General features: G+C 39.0%; 7 protein-coding genes, 1 non-coding gene and 2 pseudogenes across 10 annotated transcripts; 3 read left to right on the top strand and 7 right to left on the bottom strand.

Moving 5' to 3' along the window:
• Positions 1–357: 357 nt before the first annotated feature.
• Positions 358–3,294, bottom strand: oac-28 (Acyl_transf_3 domain-containing protein; the record flags this gene model as incomplete). Its single annotated transcript, NM_060693.3, has 11 exons — positions 358–621; positions 667–877; positions 924–1,038; positions 1,089–1,215; positions 1,272–1,591; positions 2,056–2,222; positions 2,271–2,472; positions 2,528–2,614; positions 2,665–2,803; positions 2,852–3,116; positions 3,170–3,294. The coding sequence occupies 11 exons, from the start codon at positions 3,292–3,294 to the stop codon at positions 358–360; spliced, it is 2,022 nt and encodes a 673-aa protein (NP_493094.1).
• Positions 3,295–4,147: 853 nt separating this feature from the next.
• On the bottom strand, positions 4,148–4,722 carry F41D3.13 (annotated as a pseudogene). Its single transcript has 2 exons — positions 4,438–4,722; positions 4,148–4,387 (listed from the first exon to the last, which is right to left on the bottom strand). Coding segments are annotated over exons 1-2 (525 nt in total).
• A 188-nt stretch (positions 4,723–4,910) lies between these two features.
• F41D3.6 (L-Fucosyltransferase) lies at positions 4,911–6,866 on the bottom strand. Its single transcript, NM_060694.3, has 8 exons — positions 6,647–6,866; positions 6,477–6,584; positions 6,263–6,423; positions 6,103–6,216; positions 5,840–6,053; positions 5,625–5,792; positions 5,085–5,176; positions 4,911–5,032 (listed from the first exon to the last, which is right to left on the bottom strand). The coding sequence occupies exons 1-8, from the start codon at positions 6,711–6,713 to the stop codon at positions 4,967–4,969; spliced, it is 990 nt and encodes a 329-aa protein (NP_493095.2). The 5' UTR covers positions 6,714–6,866; the 3' UTR covers positions 4,911–4,966.
• Positions 6,867–7,250: 384 nt separating this feature from the next.
• F41D3.7 (GALNT3) lies at positions 7,251–8,021 on the top strand. Its single transcript, NM_060695.2, has 3 exons — positions 7,251–7,539; positions 7,586–7,673; positions 7,725–8,021. Exons 1-3 carry the CDS (start codon positions 7,520–7,522, stop codon positions 7,935–7,937), a joined length of 321 nt encoding a protein of 106 aa, NP_493096.1. The 5' UTR covers positions 7,251–7,519; the 3' UTR covers positions 7,938–8,021.
• Positions 7,945–8,574, bottom strand: F41D3.8 (Interleukin-22 receptor subunit alpha-1; the record flags this gene model as incomplete). Its single annotated transcript, NM_060696.1, has 4 exons — positions 7,945–8,061; positions 8,110–8,270; positions 8,400–8,497; positions 8,549–8,574. 4 exons carry the CDS (start codon positions 8,572–8,574, stop codon positions 7,945–7,947), a joined length of 402 nt encoding a protein of 133 aa, NP_493097.1.
• A 1,126-nt stretch (positions 8,575–9,700) lies between these two features.
• oac-25 (Acyl_transf_3 domain-containing protein) lies at positions 9,701–12,636 on the bottom strand (the record flags this gene model as incomplete). Its single annotated transcript, NM_060697.3, has 11 exons — positions 9,701–9,964; positions 10,010–10,220; positions 10,267–10,381; positions 10,432–10,558; positions 10,615–10,934; positions 11,398–11,564; positions 11,613–11,814; positions 11,870–11,956; positions 12,007–12,145; positions 12,194–12,458; positions 12,512–12,636. The coding sequence occupies 11 exons, from the start codon at positions 12,634–12,636 to the stop codon at positions 9,701–9,703; spliced, it is 2,022 nt and encodes a 673-aa protein (NP_493098.1).
• Positions 12,637–13,394: 758 nt separating this feature from the next.
• Positions 13,395–15,656, bottom strand: F41D3.9 (DUF1647 domain-containing protein). The gene is made up of 6 exons (NM_060698.2): positions 15,478–15,656; positions 15,220–15,412; positions 14,993–15,172; positions 14,801–14,942; positions 13,580–14,282; positions 13,395–13,532 (listed from the first exon to the last, which is right to left on the bottom strand). Exons 3-6 carry the CDS (start codon positions 15,071–15,073, stop codon positions 13,427–13,429), a joined length of 1,032 nt encoding a protein of 343 aa, NP_493099.1. The 5' UTR covers positions 15,074–15,172; positions 15,220–15,412; positions 15,478–15,656; the 3' UTR covers positions 13,395–13,426.
• On the top strand, positions 15,445–15,788 carry F41D3.15 (annotated as a pseudogene). The gene is made up of 2 exons: positions 15,445–15,584; positions 15,635–15,788. Coding segments are annotated over exons 1-2 (294 nt in total).
• A 1,399-nt stretch (positions 15,789–17,187) lies between these two features.
• F41D3.16 lies at positions 17,188–17,253 on the top strand. Its single transcript, NR_101633.1, has one exon. It is a non-coding gene; the product is annotated as an Unclassified non-coding RNA F41D3.16 (non-coding RNA).
• An 85-nt stretch (positions 17,254–17,338) lies between these two features.
• On the bottom strand, positions 17,339–19,221 carry F41D3.11 (Nucleotide-diphospho-sugar transferase domain-containing protein; the record flags this gene model as incomplete). The annotated part of the gene is made up of 8 exons (NM_060699.2): positions 17,339–17,624; positions 17,675–17,961; positions 18,011–18,075; positions 18,337–18,559; positions 18,606–18,688; positions 18,758–18,956; positions 19,008–19,095; positions 19,142–19,221. 8 exons carry the CDS (start codon positions 19,219–19,221, stop codon positions 17,339–17,341), a joined length of 1,311 nt encoding a protein of 436 aa, NP_493100.2.
• Positions 19,222–19,424: the final 203 nt, after the last annotated feature.

The following is a 19,424-nucleotide window of genomic DNA, read 5'->3' on the forward strand; positions in this document are numbered from 1 at the left end:
CGATTTATTTGGCTTTTTTTACACAAGAAAAATTGCACAATTTTTGTGTTCTCCAAGGAGGTCAGTTGTATTTAAACTGCCACCGGGAATTTTTGGCGGGAATTTTTTCAAATTTCAAACGGAAGTAAGTCATTCTGGCCTACACAAAAAAATTGGAAAACACATTTTTTAGTTTATAATTGTCTTAAAAACTGTCAAAAATCTTCAACATTCAAATTGTCGCTCAAAGTTATCAAAGCTGTGTCCCCCGCGTCAGTGGGAGGGTTTCCCCTTAAGGGCTCGAGCAGCAACTCAAAATTGAATATTCAAAAAAGTGTGTTTATTGAAAAAGAAAAGAAAACAACAACTAAAAATTAGCTACAAAGTCGCACAAACATCCTTCCAGACATGTCTAACGTGCTCCAAACCACGGGGTGTCAAATGTTTCGGCGTCGTGAGGTAGGAGTACCCACTATTGTCAAATATCCGGTAGGATTTGATAGTTGAATTGTAGAACACTGGCTTATAATCCACAAGAACACACCGCCCATCACAATCTTTTACGAGCGCCGCGTACCTGCGACGCGCCATTTCGTAGGAGGCTCCGTCGGTCAGTTGATCCTCCATTAGACCAAGTCGTTTCTAAATAAATTTTGAGCAAGTAGCCTTGTCCGTTTGAAAGCTTACATCTATTTCCACCAGATTCACACCCTCCTTCACCCACTCCGCAATAAACTTTGTATTATTGACGTTATGTCTGGGTATTGCGTCGAGAATGTAAATTTTTAACTTTGTACTAGCCAATAGTCCAAAAAGTAGATTTTTCATAGTTTGGTAGATTGGGTCCAAATCGAAACTTGTAATGTTAGCAGGGAATGGCTCACCGACACTTATGTATCTGGAATTAAAAAAAGCTCGTCCTGGCCAACATAATCATAGCTTACCTTGTAATGATAAATAGATAATCAGGATTTTCAGCTTTCATCCTTTTTTGAAAATCATCAACATAATCCTGACAGACCATTCCCTTCACAAGGCTCGGGTACAAAACTTCACAACCTAGAACATTCTCGGTGTAGATGTCAAAAAGTCAAAAAATCTCTACCCACTTGCCATGGATCCCTGCAGAATTGTATTCGCCTTGCTGCCACACTCCTCATGAACCATCGCCCCGTGGTTCGCAGCCCAGCTGTTTCCGATCACAGAAATTTTATATTTTCCTGATGGAGAAAGAGACTGCAAAAATCTTTTTCAGTGAGCATTATCAAAATTAAATAATTATAATACTATACCGTATGATTGCACCAGCCCAATGGAGCGTATGCTTCGTAGTTACAGTAGGACACACAAATACTTTGCTGGTCGTTGAGATCCCATTGATGGTTCTTTAGAATTGCATCGTCATAATTTAGAGCTACATTTTTTTCCACTTCTTCTTTTTCTTTTGGACCCATTTTAAAGTGTTCCTTATTGATAAGAAAGACGTTAAGCAAGATGAGAAGAACAGTGACAAGTCCGATACTGGTAGAGCAGAGCTTGAGATACCACTTCTCGAAGAACTCATGAACGATTACAGCAAGTACAATTGAAGATAGCAATGCAATTATGAGCACTGGAAATTATAGGATATCAGGAAACTTATCTTATTAAAATATTGCTAACATTTTTTTTTAACTGATTTTCTTTACTTCCCAATTACAACTGATGAGTATCGCGCAACATATTTTACGCGCAAAATATTTTGCAGCGAAAACTACAGTAATTCTATAAATGACTACTGTAGCGTTTGTGTCGATTTATGGGATTTTTGAAACGGATTAATATCATTTATATATGTATCGATAGAATATTATACCGAACAATAAGAAAAAATAAGAAAATAATAAAAATAATATCGCTATTACTATGTATTAGAAAACAAGTTCATTTCGATAATCGAGCCCGTAAATCGACACATTACTGACCATTTAATGAATTACTGTAGTTTTCGCTACGAGATATTTTGCGCGTCAAGTATGTTGTGCATACATTCTTGGAGTTTTGCGTTCCCGTAATAAACCTTTAGCGAAAACTCACAATTCTGGTCCCCTTCACATGTAAGTTTCCAATACGCGTAGACAGGCCAATGTATAAGATAAAGAGAGTATGAAATATTTCCAATGTAGGCTAAGCCTTTGTTTGACAATAACATGTTATTCTCAGAGATCATCATCAAAAATCCAGTGACAAGTGTTACAAAAGGCCTGAAATATGTTAGCAGGAAAATTATGAGCCCCATTATTTGAATCTACCTGACAAAATCCGTGCTCAGTGTGTAGGGAAGAGCATTGATGAATATTATACTGAACAATGGGAGATATGACACATAATTTACTGAATGCGATTTTTCGGCATCCGGGATATTTTCCTCTTTGTCGACTATAAGTTTGTATTCTTCGACGTCTCCCTCGACTTCTGATCTATTCAGAATTCCAAGTTGGAACACTATCATTCCTGAAATTGTAGTAGAGTCAATAACAAAAAGCTTGAGAAAAAGCTGAAAACTTGCCAATCAGAAATTGCCAGATCCTAGCAAAAACGCTGTTGAAAGAAGTATTGTCAGGTGTGAAACAGAAAAATGCATATGAGCACAGTCCTGGATTACTTCAGGTAACAACTTTCTAAGATTCGGGGAACAATTCTTACCTAGAATGGCATAATACGCAAGCTGAAGCTTGGCAGAAAGCCTTGTCGCAATAAGAAATATAAACGGAACAAGACAATAAAACTGAGCCTCCACGGACAACGACCAGGTATGAGTGAAAATGTCGATAGCTTTGGTTAGCTGAAGTTTTTCAATTTTATCAAAAATTTCTTAGAACCTATGAATTACCATTGAAAAATAGTTATCTTGCGCTGAAGTTGGAGCATTTGACACAAAGAGCATCGCACGGGTGGCAGATTTTTGGTTGGTTTCTATAGAGGTGTCTGGAAAGATTGTGTAGAGGGAGATCATGGAGAGCAGGATGATGAGTAGGTAAAGCGGAAGGATTCTCTTGAACCTTTTCGAGTAGAACAAGGTGATTAGAGTACAAGTTGAATCACTTTCAGCTCGCTTCAGTAGCATGCACATAAGGAAGCCGGATAGGACAAAGAATCTGTAAAATTTCAAAGTGGAAATAAACAAAATAAAAAAGAAAAGTGCACATACTGATCAACTCCAAGATATCCATTGGGAAACTGTGCAGGATAGAAATGAAAACCGAGTACTGCCAAGATGGCAAGACCTCGGAGCCCTTGCAAATCCAATCGCTTTGGTTTAGATGCTTCCGACATGAATAGCCGTGAACAGCTTAGGTGAATAGCAAGCCTCTAAAGACCAAATGGTGTGGCGATGAGGAGTCGGGATAAAGAAATTATAAATGCAAGCTGGAGGTATTGTTGGGTGATTTGAATCTGGGATAAGAATCTTTTTGCACTATTGCGCGCTAGTTTTGCATAAAATTGATCTTGTTCTTCATGCGCGATTGAAAAAAAAAGAAAAACATAAAAGATTATTTCTTTCCTATGCTATGGGACCCTCTTCGTTTAAAGGGTTTAGGACATTCCTGAAATTTTTTATGGAAAACTAATTTTGGATCCAGAATATCAAAAAACCTATGCAAAATCGACTTTGTACCTTAAAATGTTCTAGGAAAAGAGCAAAAAGTTGAAAAACCGACCGTAATTTTCACATTTATGAATCCACTAATTCACAATTTGTTCTAAACGTTATCTTTTAACTAACCACACAGTGTTTAACAATCAGGACTATTTTAGCAATTTTGAGTCATTTTAGGGACTAATTTGTATACAGATTTTTTTTTAGTGCGTAGTGCGAAAAGTAGTTATTTGGAAGCAGCCGACACGTTTGGGGTTCCGCGCATAATTATCATTAGAGACATTTCACAAAACACTTCTGCAAGTCTATTATCTCAAACACATCAGGAGAACAAAGGAACGATATCCCGGTGGCAAATCTGTCATTGTGAGATATTAATCTGAAGCCTTTTTCTGAATTAAATATTTGAATAGATTGTTATCTATCTCAAACAAACTAGCTCTGTATTTTGATCAGATTCTCAACTAATTGCTGGATTTTATTTGAAAATCGAAACTGGAAAAATGAAACAAGATCGGTTTATTCAAATTACACCACTACCAACCCAAAAATATCCATTGCACCGCTAGCTGACACAGAAACGTAGGCTCTGAATGGATTTTCCGTGCGATGCCGGTACGCCCCGAAAAAGTTCCGATTCACGTACATCTGAAGGCCAGCCGCCTCGTTGACGATGGTTAAGTTGAATCGAACTCCCGTTGCGAATGGGTACCCTCCGTCACGATCAGCAGCCTGCCAGACTCCTCCGATGCTCGTGCTTCGGACCACCTCAATACTTTCTGTTTGGGAAAGGATCATGCTTCCGTGGAAGTGCTTACCACATTTTCCTCAGGTCTTGGATTGAAATGGAAGAGGATGTTTTGATTGTAGGCATAAAGATTTACGGTCATTTGACTAGCGTTTGGCCCAGTCTTTGGACGGGCGTAGAGGAGGATCCTCTGACCTCTCTGGAAGGATCCAGAGGGGAATCCTTTGAAAAGATTTTTAGCTATTGTTCTACCACCACCTCCTCCTGATCCTCCTGATCCTCCCCCACCTCCACCTCCATGAGGCCTCCCACCATTTAAATATACATCTCTTCTTCTAAATGTACCTCTTGTTAACTGTAAAATTACCTTCACAAGATTCACTACTCGAGGAAATATCAATAGCTCCGGCAAATTGCCAGATAATCAGGAACAAGTACAACCGTGCTGAAAGCGAGGACATACTGCAACACCGGGGTTTTTTCCATGCGGAGTCTGTGTGTTTTATACTTGCGGCGCCTGTAGTTTAAACGGAGAACAAGGAATAAATACATAAATAATTTATTGCAAGGATCATAAAACATGCAACGGAAACGCAAGTTTATGGAATTACGAGTTTGTTCCAGGTTGGCGGGTAAAAGTCCTCTTTGGTCATTTGAAGTTGCACCTGGAAAAGTAAAATATTTTTTTACTGAAAAATGAATGATGTAGTGATATACCTGATCCTTAGTCTCCCGTATGTCTCGATAATACACTGCTGATTGATTTTTTGATAGGTACCCAATCCACCAGCCGAATGTAGACGAAGGTGCTGAAAATTGGGAATGTATTAGGTAATTTTACTGACAAAGTGTGAATAAAATTTTGATAAGCTAATTTCTGAACTGTGTTCTCAAAAATAGGCAAGTTTCCCAGTTTTGCCCAACAAGATATAACTTGGATCAGAAATCGTCTAAACTTGCGGAAAACTCGTGAAAAACTTTGTCAAGATTTGGCAAAACTGACCAATTTGGGCAAGTTTGGGCAAAACTTTTTTGGCAAAGCTTGGTCAAAGCGTTTTGGGCAAAGTTTCGGTAAAAACAACTCTTGGGCAGAATATAAACAACTTGCCTTGCTCAAAGCTTTGGCAAAACTGGGCAAAACTTGGACAAAACCTCTCTTTTCCAGAGTTTGCCAGTTTTTGTTCCATGTAAATATATATTTGGTCAAAAAAAGAGAGCTACCGACTTCCAAATCTGATTAGGCCAGCTGCCACTAACCCGTTATCAGTACAGAATCACAATAGATTTGTGAGAAATGAAGATCATCGATTGCGTCCTCCATCAGAGTCTTCATGATTCGAATGTCTTTTTGATAATCCAGATGATCAGCAATATGAACTTTCACCCATTTTGGATCATTGCTCATTATGAAGATAACTCCGTGATCTGAATTCAAAATATTAGTAACTTGAACGTCTTTCAAAAACACTTACACAAAGATCGCAAGTGATCAATCGCGCTGATCGTATAGTTGCTATCGGTTCCAGCGTGTTGCTCGTCGGTTAGAAAGTCACCTCGTCTGACGTGAACGCAAGTTTTGTGACGCTGGCTCTCAGTTTTGCTGATCATCATCCTAAACTTTTCTGGATCTTCTGGCTTCAGCCATTCCTTGATGGATAGCTTCATGTCGGCAAAGTACTTGTAACTCTGAAATTGCATCTAGTAGGAGCAACTTTTTTTTGAAAAAAAAGATTACCTGGAAATAATGGCCCTCAATCACAAGGAACTTGCTCTCGTCTGCCAAATGATTATCAGAAAGCTCGTACCGACAGCAATCCGAGGAAATTGCAAATCGAGTTGTTTCGGAAGGCTGAAATAAATTGAAGACTAGTTCCATAAAACCTGATCGTTCCTACCTCAATGGGAACAGAAATAACCTGCTCCGAGATGCGTGGAAGCTTTTGGTTCAAAAATTCCAAATTTGACTGGAGAACTGGGTCACTCGAGTTGAAAACTGCTATTCTTTTTAGTTTCCGGGCGATTCCAAGTAAGGATAATACTTCGAAAAGTTGGTTGCCTAAAATCTTTTTCATTTGAAATTTCAGAATTTTAGAATTTCAGAATGCTCACCGAGCCCTCCCTTATAAACTATAGTTGTCATTGGAAAAGTCAGATATTTTTGCTTATCTCCATAGCATAATAGACAAAGATTCACAATCACAAAAATGCTCAAAATACCTGAAAAAATTATTAAAGAGACTTGTTGAAACAAACAAAAAATTTTGATATAAAAAACTAACCCAGCAAAGTTATATGCAATTTGTAGCTTTTCTCCGACGAACGGACCATTCGCATGAAGTACCTCATTTTTTGATTATAGAGAATAAGAATGAAAATTCAAATAGAGATTTAGATTCAAATGGCATTTCGATCGTTATCGGTATTTCAGGGATGCGGATCCAGAAATGAAAGGAGAGATCAGAAGTGAGGTGACGGCGCACTGATGCATTTTGTCGACCTGGAAAACGAATTGTGGGGGGACTTTGAAAAATTTAGACGATCAATGAGGCACAAAGCTACAAGTGACTGTACACTACAACAAAAAGCCTCAGATTTCGTTATTTCACTTTCGAAAATGAATAAATCTCAAAAGTAAATTGAAAAAAAATTGGAAATTTTTGGTAAAATTTAAAGATTCGTTTTTTTTTAGTAAACGAAAAGATGAATATATTGGTAAATGTATCTTTTTTAAACCATAAAATAGTTTGGAGGATCAAGTTGGAGGAGAGAGAAATAAGTTTACGAGGGGGAATTAAATTCAAATTTTTTGGGATTAGTTTAGGAAACCGGTTCAAAAGGGCGAGGTTTGCTTGCCGATTTTGTGGCTCCTTTTTGTTCTTTTTTTTTTTGAAAATTTGTGTCAGAAAGCTACTGTAACGTCCTAGGAACTCGGTGTTTGTATACAAATTTTCTCCCAAAATTCTTCTGTAATCAAATCATATCCACATTTCGCACCGACGAAAACATTTTATTCTCCATTTCTGGATTATTTTTTTCTTTTTTCTCCAAATTCGCCTGATTTCAATCTGCAGACACTATTGTCCTTGTATCTCATGAAGACATCTCTCAGTCTTGTCGAATATATAGTCCAGAAGAAGCGCATTCATACTGAAATGATGTGGCCGAGAAGACCGTGAGTTTCAGATTTTTTTCCGATTAAAATTTCCGTAAATTTTCAGAAAATGCTCCAACGACTCTACCGCCGTACTTGTATTTGTTTTAGTCATATTTTTTGTGTACACCCTGATGACTTACAATGAGGCTCAGGTAATTTTTCACACTGGTTCTAACCCCAAAACTTTGAAATCTTAATTCCAGAAAGAAAACTTCAAGGACTTGGAAGGTATTGAAATGTCTGAGGGAAGAATGAACAATGCCACGTTGAAACTGCTTGAGGGGATCGATGTTACAGAAGCTGTAACTACAGTAACCTCAGAAGTGAAAGCTGATCTGAAAATTGCCATAGTCGTTGATGATTTGTGCCCAGTTGATAGCAATAAAAGTATCGAATGGGTCTCGCCACGCGGATAGCGAGTTGTTAGTAACTCCTGGTGGCGGGGTGGCGAGACCCAGATATGAAATTGTTAGATGTAAAGTTATATGATTTCCCAGTGATCACCGACTTTCCGATACATTCTTCACCTCTGGTGTGCTTCTGCAAAACTTGAAATAACATTTTATGAGCCCCCGAGAAAAAACTCACAACCACTGGAACGTTGATAAAAACACGGCAAGGCTCAGGAATAATCCATAGGCTTTTCTCATAGTTTAATAAACTCAATTCAGGAGAATCCAGATCCTTCTGTTTGAACGGATGGCTATCGGAGAGAGGGGAGAGTGTGGAAGCTTGATGTAGATAATCATCTGCAAAAAAAAGGAAGCTTGGAGGTGTGAATCAAAGCTTGGCCAAAACGGGCCACAAATCAAAAAAAAAGAATTAACCACGTGTTTTACGTAAACCACTCCGAAACAAAAGGGGCTTTTGTTATTCACCAGTTATAAATAATCCCTGAGTCTTATCGTAAACCCAACTAGTGACATTATCCATTTCAGCTTTGCACAGGTTACCGGTACTATGACACACATTTGGTCTGGAAAAAAAAGAAATTTAATGAAGTTCCTCGTAGTTCAAAAAAAGTTACGTTGCTTTTGCTATGCAATTGTTCATGGTTAGAATGGGTTTCATTGTGGTTTCTTTGTGGTTTCAGGTCCAGTCGTAATCGAATAAAATACAATTATTTCTGCAAGTTTTATATTATAATTTCATTTTATATTTTCATATTATATGTTCAACTCTCCACCATTTTTTTCGTCCCAAAGCTACTCCACCTTTAACTGATCAGCATTGGGATGAAAAAATTCGCAAAAAAAATTTCCCGTGGTGGAGAGTTGAACTCTAGGTCATTTCTGAAAAAATTATCGGCAGTCTAAAAGTCTATCTTTGAATGACATAGGTTTCATTCGGAAGTCGACTTGTGAGCTGAAATATTTTCCTTGTAAGAAAATGAATTAAACAAGTTCTCCACGTGACAAAAATAACCATTTTTCAACTATTTTTTCGTTAAAAATATCGATTTATCTGATTAAAAAAACAATTACTAGGCACAGAATAGGCGACTAGGCAAATAGGCAGGCATGAAGTAGGCGCGTAGGCCCTTAGGTAGGCACAGAATAGGCATTCAGGTAAGCATCCTAGGGAGGTAGACATGTGGTAGGCACATAAACGTACCGGTATTGCCTATGCTTATAGGCAAAAATAGGCAATTAAGCAAACAGGCAGACATGAAGTAGGAAAGTCCAAAAACAAATTTATCTTGATTTTAGCGTTTCCAACAGAAAATAAATCAAAATGAGGACCAGTAATTTAAAAAAAAAAGAATTAACCACGTGTTTTACGTAAAAAACTTTTTTTTTTCAGCGTTTTTTGATTAAAATATCGATTTATTTGGCTTTTTTTACACAAGAAAAATTGCACAATTTTTGTGTTCTCCAAGGAGGTCAGTTGTATTTAAACTGCCACCGGGAATTTTTGGCGGGAATTTTTTCAAATTTCAAACGGAAGTAAGTCATTCTGGCCTACACAAAAAAATTGGAAAACACATTTTTTAGTTTATAATTGTCTTAAAAACTGTCAAAAATCTTCAACATTCAAATTGTCGCTCAAAGTTATCAAAGCTGTGTCCCCCGCGTCAGTGGGAGGGTTTCCCCTTAAGGGCTCGAGCAGCAACTCAAAATTGAATATTCAAAAAAGTGTGTTTATTGAAAAAGAAAAGAAAACAACAACTAAAAATTAGCTACAAAGTCGCACAAACATCCTTCCAGACATGTCTAACGTGCTCCAAACCACGGGGTGTCAAATGTTTCGGCGTCGTGAGGTAGGAGTACCCACTATTGTCAAATATCCGGTAGGATTTGATAGTTGAATTGTAGAACACTGGCTTATAATCCACAAGAACACACCGCCCATCACAATCTTTTACGAGCGCCGCGTACCTGCGACGCGCCATTTCGTAGGAGGCTCCGTCGGTCAGTTGATCCTCCATTAGACCAAGTCGTTTCTAAATAAATTTTGAGCAAGTAGCCTTGTCCGTTTGAAAGCTTACATCTATTTCCACCAGATTCACACCCTCCTTCACCCACTCCGCAATAAACTTTGTATTATTGACGTTATGTCTGGGTATTGCGTCGAGAATGTAAATTTTTAACTTTGTACTAGCCAATAGTCCAAAAAGTAGATTTTTCATAGTTTGGTAGATTGGGTCCAAATCGAAACTTGTAATGTTAGCAGGGAATGGCTCACCGACACTTATGTATCTGGAATTAAAAAAAGCTCGTCCTGGCCAACATAATCATAGCTTACCTTGTAATGATAAATAGATAATCAGGATTTTCAGCTTTCATCCTTTTTTGAAAATCATCAACATAATCCTGACAGACCATTCCCTTCACAAGGCTCGGGTACAAAACTTCACAACCTAGAACATTCTCGGTGTAGATGTCAAAAAGTCAAAAAATCTCTACCCACTTGCCATGGATCCCTGCAGAATTGTATTCGCCTTGCTGCCACACTCCTCATGAACCATCGCCCCGTGGTTCGCAGCCCAGCTGTTTCCGATCACAGAAATTTTATATTTTCCTGATGGAGAAAGAGACTGCAAAAATCTTTTTCAGTGAGCATTATCAAAATTAAATAATTATAATACTATACCGTATGATTGCACCAGCCCAATGGAGCGTATGCTTCGTAGTTACAGTAGGACACACAAATACTTTGCTGGTCGTTGAGATCCCATTGATGGTTCTTTAGAATTGCATCGTCATAATTTAGAGCTACATTTTTTTCCACTTCTTCTTTTTCTTTTGGACCCATTTTAAAGTGTTCCTTATTGATAAGAAAGACGTTAAGCAAGATGAGAAGAACAGTGACAAGTCCGATACTGGTAGAGCAGAGCTTGAGATACCACTTCTCGAAGAACTCATGAACGATTACAGCAAGTACAATTGAAGATAGCAATGCAATTATGAGCACTGGAAATTATAGGATATCAGGAAACTTATCTTATTAAAATATTGCTAACATTTTTTTTAACTGATTTTCTTTACTTCCCAAATACAACTGATGAGTATCGCGCAACATATTTTACGCGCAAAATATTTTGCAGCGAAAACTACAGTAATTCTATAAATGACTACTGTAGCGTTTGTGTCGATTTATGGGATTTTTGAAACGGATTAATATCATTTATATATGTATCGATAGAATATTATACCGAACAATAAGAAAAAATAAGAAAATAATAAAAATAATATCGCTATTACTATGTATTAGAAAACAAGTTCATTTCGATAATCGAGCCCGTAAATCGACACATTACTGACCATTTAATGAATTACTGTAGTTTTCGCTACGAGATATTTTGCGCGTCAAGTATGTTGTGCATACATTCTTGGAGTTTTGCGTTCCCGTAATAAACCTTTAGCGAAAACTCACAATTCTGGTCCCCTTCACATGTAAGTTTCCAATACGCGTAGACAGGCCAATGTATAAGATAAAGAGAGTATGAAATATTTCCAATGTAGGCTAAGCCTTTGTTTGACAATAACATGTTATTCTCAGAGATCATCATCAAAAATCCAGTGACAAGTGTTACAAAAGGCCTGAAATATGTTAGCAGGAAAATTATGAGCCCCATTATTTGAATCTACCTGACAAAATCCGTGCTCAGTGTGTAGGGAAGAGCATTGATGAATATTATACTGAACAATGGGAGATATGACACATAATTTACTGAATGCGATTTTTCGGCATCCGGGATATTTTCCTCTTTGTCGACTATAAGTTTGTATTCTTCGACGTCTCCCTCGACTTCTGATCTATTCAGAATTCCAAGTTGGAACACTATCATTCCTGAAATTGTAGTAGAGTCAATAACAAAAAGCTTGAGAAAAAGCTGAAAACTTGCCAATCAGAAATTGCCAGATCCTAGCAAAAACGCTGTTGAAAGAAGTATTGTCAGGTGTGAAACAGAAAAATGCATATGAGCACAGTCCTGGATTACTTCAGGTAACAACTTTCTAAGATTCGGGGAACAATTCTTACCTAGAATGGCATAATACGCAAGCTGAAGCTTGGCAGAAAGCCTTGTCGCAATAAGAAATATAAACGGAACAAGACAATAAAACTGAGCCTCCACGGACAACGACCAGGTATGAGTGAAAATGTCGATAGCTTTGGTTAGCTGAAGTTTTTCAATTTTATCAAAAATTTCTTAGAACCTATGAATTACCATTGAAAAATAGTTATCTTGCGCTGAAGTTGGAGCATTTGACACAAAGAGCATCGCACGGGTGGCAGATTTTTGGTTGGTTTCTATAGAGGTGTCTGGGAAGATTGTGTAGAGGGAGATCATGGAGAGCAGGATGATGAGTAGGTAAAGCGGAAGGATTCTCTTGAACCTTTTCGAGTAGAACAAGGTGATTAGAGTACAAGTTGAATCACTTTCAGCTCGCTTCAGTAGCATGCACATAAGGAAGCCGGATAGGACAAAGAATCTGTAAAATTTCAAAGTGGAAATAAACAAAATAAAAAAGAAAAGTGCACATACTGATCAACTCCAAGATATCCATTGGGAAACTGTGCAGGATAGAAATGAAAACCGAGTACTGCCAAGATGGCAAGACCTCGGAGCCCTTGCAAATCCAATCGCTTTGGTTTAGATGCTTCCGACATGAATAGCCGTGAACAGCTTAGGTGAATAGCAAGCCTCTAAAGACCAAATGGTGTGGCGATGAGGAGTCGGGATAAAGCCCGGAATCCGAGTTTCTATCTTAAACGGTTTTTTTTCTAACTGAATAAAATAGGAGAATCTGTAGATATAAATCAGCTACGAGGCAACGAAACGATTCGGATCCATGGGAGAGTTTCAGTTTTATGCTTTGTCGGTCCTGCCTTGCGGCGATCGCCACCTGCCTCACGCCACGAGCCGTGTCTTTTGCGTAGTATGATGTAGAAGGTACAAGCTATTCCAAGTAGGGATTCCATGTAGGTGCCGAAAAGCCTGCCGCGCCTGCCTTGCGCCCCGAGCAGTACCTTCTGTGTAGTGCGGCATTGAACCCGGAAAGTGTCAGTCGCTGCAAAAGAACTATCTTCCTCATTATGTTGTGTAAACACCGAACCTTTCATTTCACGCTTGAATGCACAAGTGAGGCGAAGAGGTAGACTAGCTTGAGGCAGGCTCCAGGCCCCGGAACCGCGCCTGCCACTCAAGGAATTATACGCATTTAAAGCGAGGACACAACTTTTTCCGCAAGTCGGAGTACCTGCTCGTCGGCACGAAAAAATGTAAATCCTGTGAGGAAGTACCCCTTTTTCATTGAGTTGAACCTAATCACAAGAAAAATCGATAATAGGTCCCGCCTTTATCATGACTTTTTTGCACAATTTAATTGTTTCTCTCTTACTTTCCGTGAACCAATGATAACACTGAAAATAAACACTTCAACTTTATTATCAAAAACAATCAATCAACCATTCTCAAAAACGATTCCGATAACTTTTTCGAGTAGTACCTCCGGTAGTCTTGGAAATCGTTGAGCAGAAGAAGGTTCAGAACAGATTGGTCAAATCTGAAACTACTAGAAAGTTGAAAGAGAAGATGGTTTAAATTCTTTACCTGAAGCAATGCCCCGGATGCTTGTACCGATCCCGCCGGAACACACACCGCAGCCGAGATCCTGGCGGGTTCATGCACTCCTCTGTAAGAGCGCACAGGATCCACCATTTAAATAATTGCATGGTATATCTGGTCCTTGGGAGGAAGATCAATCCGGCGGCGACATGTCTCTGGCGCTGAAGAAGCCTCATGGAGCTTGTTGGAAAGTAGGTAAGGACTGCTGGATTTAGAACTGCAAAATTGCTATGACTAGTATCAGATAAGGATACGACGGAGGCGAAGTAAGAACTATTTCTCTTGAGAATTATCTCCTTTTGTAGATTCCTCGAAATATTCGACTTAAGTAATTCAATATGCGCATCGATCCACCATACGGCTTTGTACTCCTTGAGCATCTGCGCCATGAGCAGTGGCTTGAAGTTGTAGGTGAGCCAGTTGTTCACAAAGCTCGGGTACTGAGAAGTGTTGAAGACTCGGAACTCGAAATGTTTATCTCTTTGCGGAAGTTTCTCGATGAAGGCTTCACTCATGTTTAGGCCATAGAGGATGTATTTGTGGCGTGGATGGAATCTTCGAACTGATTTGTAAGATTTCAGGCTGAGGTGCATGTGATCATCGGAAGTGGAGGATGCAAAGACTACGTTACTCTGATTTCGGAGGACATCCGTGACATTTGATAGGCGAGAATGATCAGAGATGATACCTGAAAAATAGTACTGGATTGGAGGGATTAAAGGACAATCCGTCTTCAAAATCATCACTAGTTTTCCGTGAGTTTTTTTTTCAAATTTAGGGTGTCTTATACCAAGAACTATACCTAGTCGATAACCATCTCCGCTAAAAATGAGACGTCAATCGAAGTTCACGAAGACTTTTTCTATGTATTGTTTGATCTCTTAATGCAGCGGGATTTACAAGCTACTTCCCAATTTTGTTTCAATTTTGATTATCTCCTTATTTCGTGTTGAAATTTGAAATCCATGCGTTCAGATCTTTTGAATAAGTACACACAAACCTATAGGCCTGCATGAGCCTGAGAACGGCCTGAACGGGCCTAAAAAAGCCTGAAAAATCTAGAAAGGTAGGTATAGAGCTCCTTAGAAATTTGAATATAACAACCAGGATTTGCATGTCTAGCTCAGTAAATTTCAAGCCTTTTTAGGCTTTTTCAGGCTTCCAAAAGTTTATGGTAAAAAATATGATAAATGGCCCCATGCTCACCAAGATCTTCCAGAGTACTCAGCAGACTGCAATTGAACTTTTTCCCGATCGAATTCAGATTCTGTGGGTCTCTATAGCAAAAGTTATATGATTTTCCAGTGATCGCCGATTTACAGACGCATACTTCCTGTTTGGGGTGCTTCTGCAAAACTTGAAATAACATTTTCTCAGCCCTCTGGAAAATCAACTCACATCAGCTGGAACATTGATAAAAAAGTAGCAAAATGACCAAATTACGACAAAGCTCAGGAATAATCGACGTGCCTTTCTCATAGTTCAAGAAACTCAATACAGGAGAATCCAGATCCTTCGGTTTGAACGGATGGCTATCGGAGAGAGGGGAGAGTGTGGAAGCTTTATGTAGATAATCATCTGCAAAATGGAAACTTGGCGGTGTACAGAGTTTGGTCAAAACGGACCACAAATCAATTCGGACAGTTTACTTAAGCTTTGACAGATTGCAATTTACTGAGCTAATGCGCGTTGTAGAGCATATCGATGGCTCAAAAATTAAAGGATGACCAAGTAGGATTCTTCAAAGCTATAGTCCTTTTTATATTGACCCCGGTAGATCGCAAATCCGTAGCACCAACTACACTACCCTTGGTGAATCTGAGAAATTTTTGATAAAATTAAGTACTTCAGCTAGCCAAAGCTATCGACATTTTCACTCATACCTGGTCGTTGTCCGTGGAGGCTCAGTTTTGTTGTCTTGTTCCGTTTATATTTCTTATTGCGACAAGGCTTTCTTCCAAGCTTCAGCTTGCGTATTATGCCATTCTAGGTAAGAAGTGTTCCCCGAATCTTAGAAAGTTGTTACCTGAAGTATTCCAGGACTGTGCTCATATGCATTTTTCTGTTTCACACCTGACAATACTTCTTTCAACAGCGTTTTTGCTAGGATCTGGCAATTTCTCATTTTTTTACTGACTTACTGAATTTACTGAGCTAATGCGCGTTGTAGAGCATATCGATGGCTCAAAAATTAAAGGATGACCAAGTAGGGTTCTTCAAAGCTATAGTGCTTTTTATATTGACCCCGGTAGATCGCAAATCCGTAGCACCAACTACACTACCCTTGGTGAATATTAAGTATTTCAGTCCGAATTGATTTGTGGCCCGTTTTGGCCAAGCTTTGATTCACACCTCCAAGCTTCCTTTTTTTTTGCAGATGATTATCTACATCAAGCTTCCACACTCTCCCCTCTCTCCGATAGCCATCCGTTCAAACAGAAGGATCTGGATTCTCCTGAATTGAGTTTATTGAACTTTGAGAAAAGCCTATGGATTATTCCTGAGCCTTACCGTGTTTTTATCAACGTTGTTGTGAGTTTTTTCTCGGGGGCTCATAAAATGTTATTTCAAGTTTTGCAGAAGCACACCAGAGGTGAAGAATGTATCGGAAAGTCGGTGATCACTGAGAAATCATATAACTTTACATCTAACAATTTCATATCTAGGTCTCGCCACCCTGAGTTACTAACAACTCGCTATCTGCGTGGCGAGACCCATTCGATACTTTTATTGCTATCAACTGGGCACAAAACTACAAGTAACTCTACACTACTACCGAATGGTTACAGTAGACCATATGATACTGTAGCTATAATATTCAGTTGTTAGTCGAATTTTTCAGACTGTTAAATTTAATATGAGGGACCCGTTAGATGTCGGCTGCTGCTTCAAAGGTGGAGATACCAAATTGGCCAAAAAATACCAAAAATGGGACGTTCTGAAAATTTCTTTCCAAAATGCTATGATGGTCAAAATTTTGGATCTTTTAAACACTTTTTTTCCCAAAATTTTGAACCAACCTAACTTTTTTTTTGCGAAATTTTCAGAACATCTCACTACAAAAGTCGGTAGTTTTTTTAGTACTCCATCTTTAAAAATGAATGAATCTAAAAAAAATTGATAAACCGAACTACTGTACTTTTTCATAGAAAATTATACTACCATGTAATCTCGTAAAACTTCATGCTTGGTTACATCTGTATCTTTTTCTATTATAAACTATTGTGGAAGTGGTCCTTGATCTCTTCTCATTCTAGTGTCATGTGGTCTTGCCGTCGCGCGTCTATGGGCGCGTGACGACGAGAGACACGAGGCAAGAGAGCATATGGCGGCACACCCTCACGAGTAGAAGATTCTTCAGTCGAGAAAGACCTGACTTGCTGGCCGGACGAAAGCAATACTCTTGTCGTCCGGCTCAGTACGACTCAATAAAGGTATTTGAAAATACTATCAAAGTGTTTTTACTATGATATTGAAACTAAGGCCGAGCATAGGCCATAGCCTTTCAAACTATCCTGAGTTCTTGCAAAATAGACGATTACAAGTATTAGGCCTAAGACCTGTTAGGCCAAAAACCACGGTTGAGGAGATCCCCTGACGTACGCTACTCAGTTGCCAGCTCGAGGCCATACTCATAGTCAGCGAAATATAGGGGAAACTGCCTTTTTTCAATTAGATCTGGAACTTAAAAAAGTGCATCTAGGAAAATAGAAACCAAATAATTTATTAAACACAACAAAAGTTCTACCAGAAAAAGTACTTCTTCAGCCGTCCATCCGCATCCCTAGTGTTCGGAGATTCCCTTTTCGGTTTATCGGGCTGTGAAATTAGCATATCTATCCTAGAGCCAGATCTCACTTGTTCCCGAGCAACATCTCGTTCGAATGCACGAAGGCTGGCTAGAATGACCTCTTTTTCACCCATAAATCTTGAGTCCATATTCCAAGTTGTGTTCTCGGGATTGCATTTGGCGAGGATAATTGTGCCGTTCATAGGGTTGTACCATTGATTTCGAATCATTTGATAAGCACTGTAAAAACTCAAAATTTTGAAATTACATTTCATTTTTAAAAGGATTACCCAACAATTTCCTTCGGCGTCTCCACCAGCTCATTAGTCTTCCATCCATGAAGCATGAAGTCCAGCTCAGGATGCCACACCATAGAAGTTAGCCATCCATCTCGAGCCCAGCCGGTTCCCTTCTTCATAATTCTTACTTTGCCAAAATGGGTAGCAACTCCGAAATAAGTCTTGATGCACGCCTCGAAAGAGAAAAGGTCTGCAAAGTTTTGGGACGCGTTGAACACTTTTCTGCAGAGATCCACTTCAAGCGTCGAGTTTGGTAAAAGCTTCTCGGAAAGAAACAGCTAGAAATTCAGATTATTAAAGGCACTAGGGAGAAGTTGAAAAACTCACATGGAGAGCGACGTTGTCGGTTCCGATGGATCCTTCGGGGAGTTTGAACTCGTAGTCGGCGAAATCTGGAAAGTAAAGTTATTTTGAGCTGAGCCAGTAGTTTAGCAATATAACCGTTTTCAGGTAATACTCGTTCTACCTGTGGTTAGGCCTAAGCCCAAGCCTGAGTCTAAGCCTAAGCCAAAGCCACAACCAAAACCTAAGCCTAAGCCTAAACCGAAGCCGAAGCCTAAGCCGAAGCCTAAGCCTAAGCCAAAACCTTAGCGTAAGCCTAAACCTAACAGCGTAAATAAATTAAATTAAATTAAATTAAATTAACAACTCACCATTTAACAAGCCGACTGCATATTCTGTATTTCTTGCGAGATAATACCCTGCCGCAATTTCCCAGTTATAAAATCGATTAACAAATGTGATATCTATCCCATCTTCCAGGAACTCTTCAATTTTCCGCTCCGGATTCACAACTCCAACGTCGGCGTCCAAGTACAGAATGGCGTCATAGTCGGACAGGATTTTCGCCACCACACAGTGGCGACGGAAGAATTTCTGGAAATTATTATGAAAAGTTGAAAACTTTACTTTAATGACCTACATCAGTATGTGTGCAATTGTATCCGGTGTCCAAAGCGAGTACAAAATCGTAGTTGTGAATCTTACAGTAGCACTCCATGGAATCTGAAATTATCTAATTAAGCGTAAGCTTTAGGCTTAGGCCTTCAAAAGCTCTTAAGTTCAAGTACATACCTAGAGCAACTCTATAGTTCTCCGGATCAGTATCGTCTGTAATCACAATGACTATGGCAATTTTCAGATAAGCTTTCACTTCTGGGGTTACTGTAGTTACAGCTTCTGTAACATCGATCCCCTCAAGCAGTTTCAACGTGGCATTGTTCATTCTTCCCTCAGACATTTCAATACCTTCCAAGTCCTTGAAGTTTTCTTTCTGGAATTAAGATTTCAAAGTTTTGGGGTTAGAACCAGTGTGAAAAATTACCTGAGCCTCATTGTAAGTCATCAGGGTGTACACAAAAAATATGACTAAAACAAATACAAGTACGGCGGTAGAGTCGTTGGAGCATTTTCTGAAAATTTACGGAAATTTTAATCGGAAAAAAATCTGAAACTCACGGTCTTCTCGGCCACATCATTTCAGTATGAATGCGCTTCTTCTGGACTATATATTCGACAAGACTGAGAGATGTCTTCATGAGATACAAGGACAATAGTGTCTGCAGATTGAAATCAGGCGAATTTGGAGAAAAAAGAAAAAAATAATCCAGAAATGGAGAATAAAATGTTTTCGTCGGTGCGAACTGTGGATATGATTTGATTACAGAAGAATTTTGGTGACTCTGTACCGATAACTATTGTGATTCTGCACTGATAACGGGTTAGTGGCAGCGGACCTAAG

This window comes from Caenorhabditis elegans, chromosome I, assembly GCF_000002985.6.
Source record: "Caenorhabditis elegans chromosome I".
NCBI lineage: Eukaryota > Metazoa > Nematoda > Chromadorea > Rhabditida > Rhabditidae > Caenorhabditis > Caenorhabditis elegans.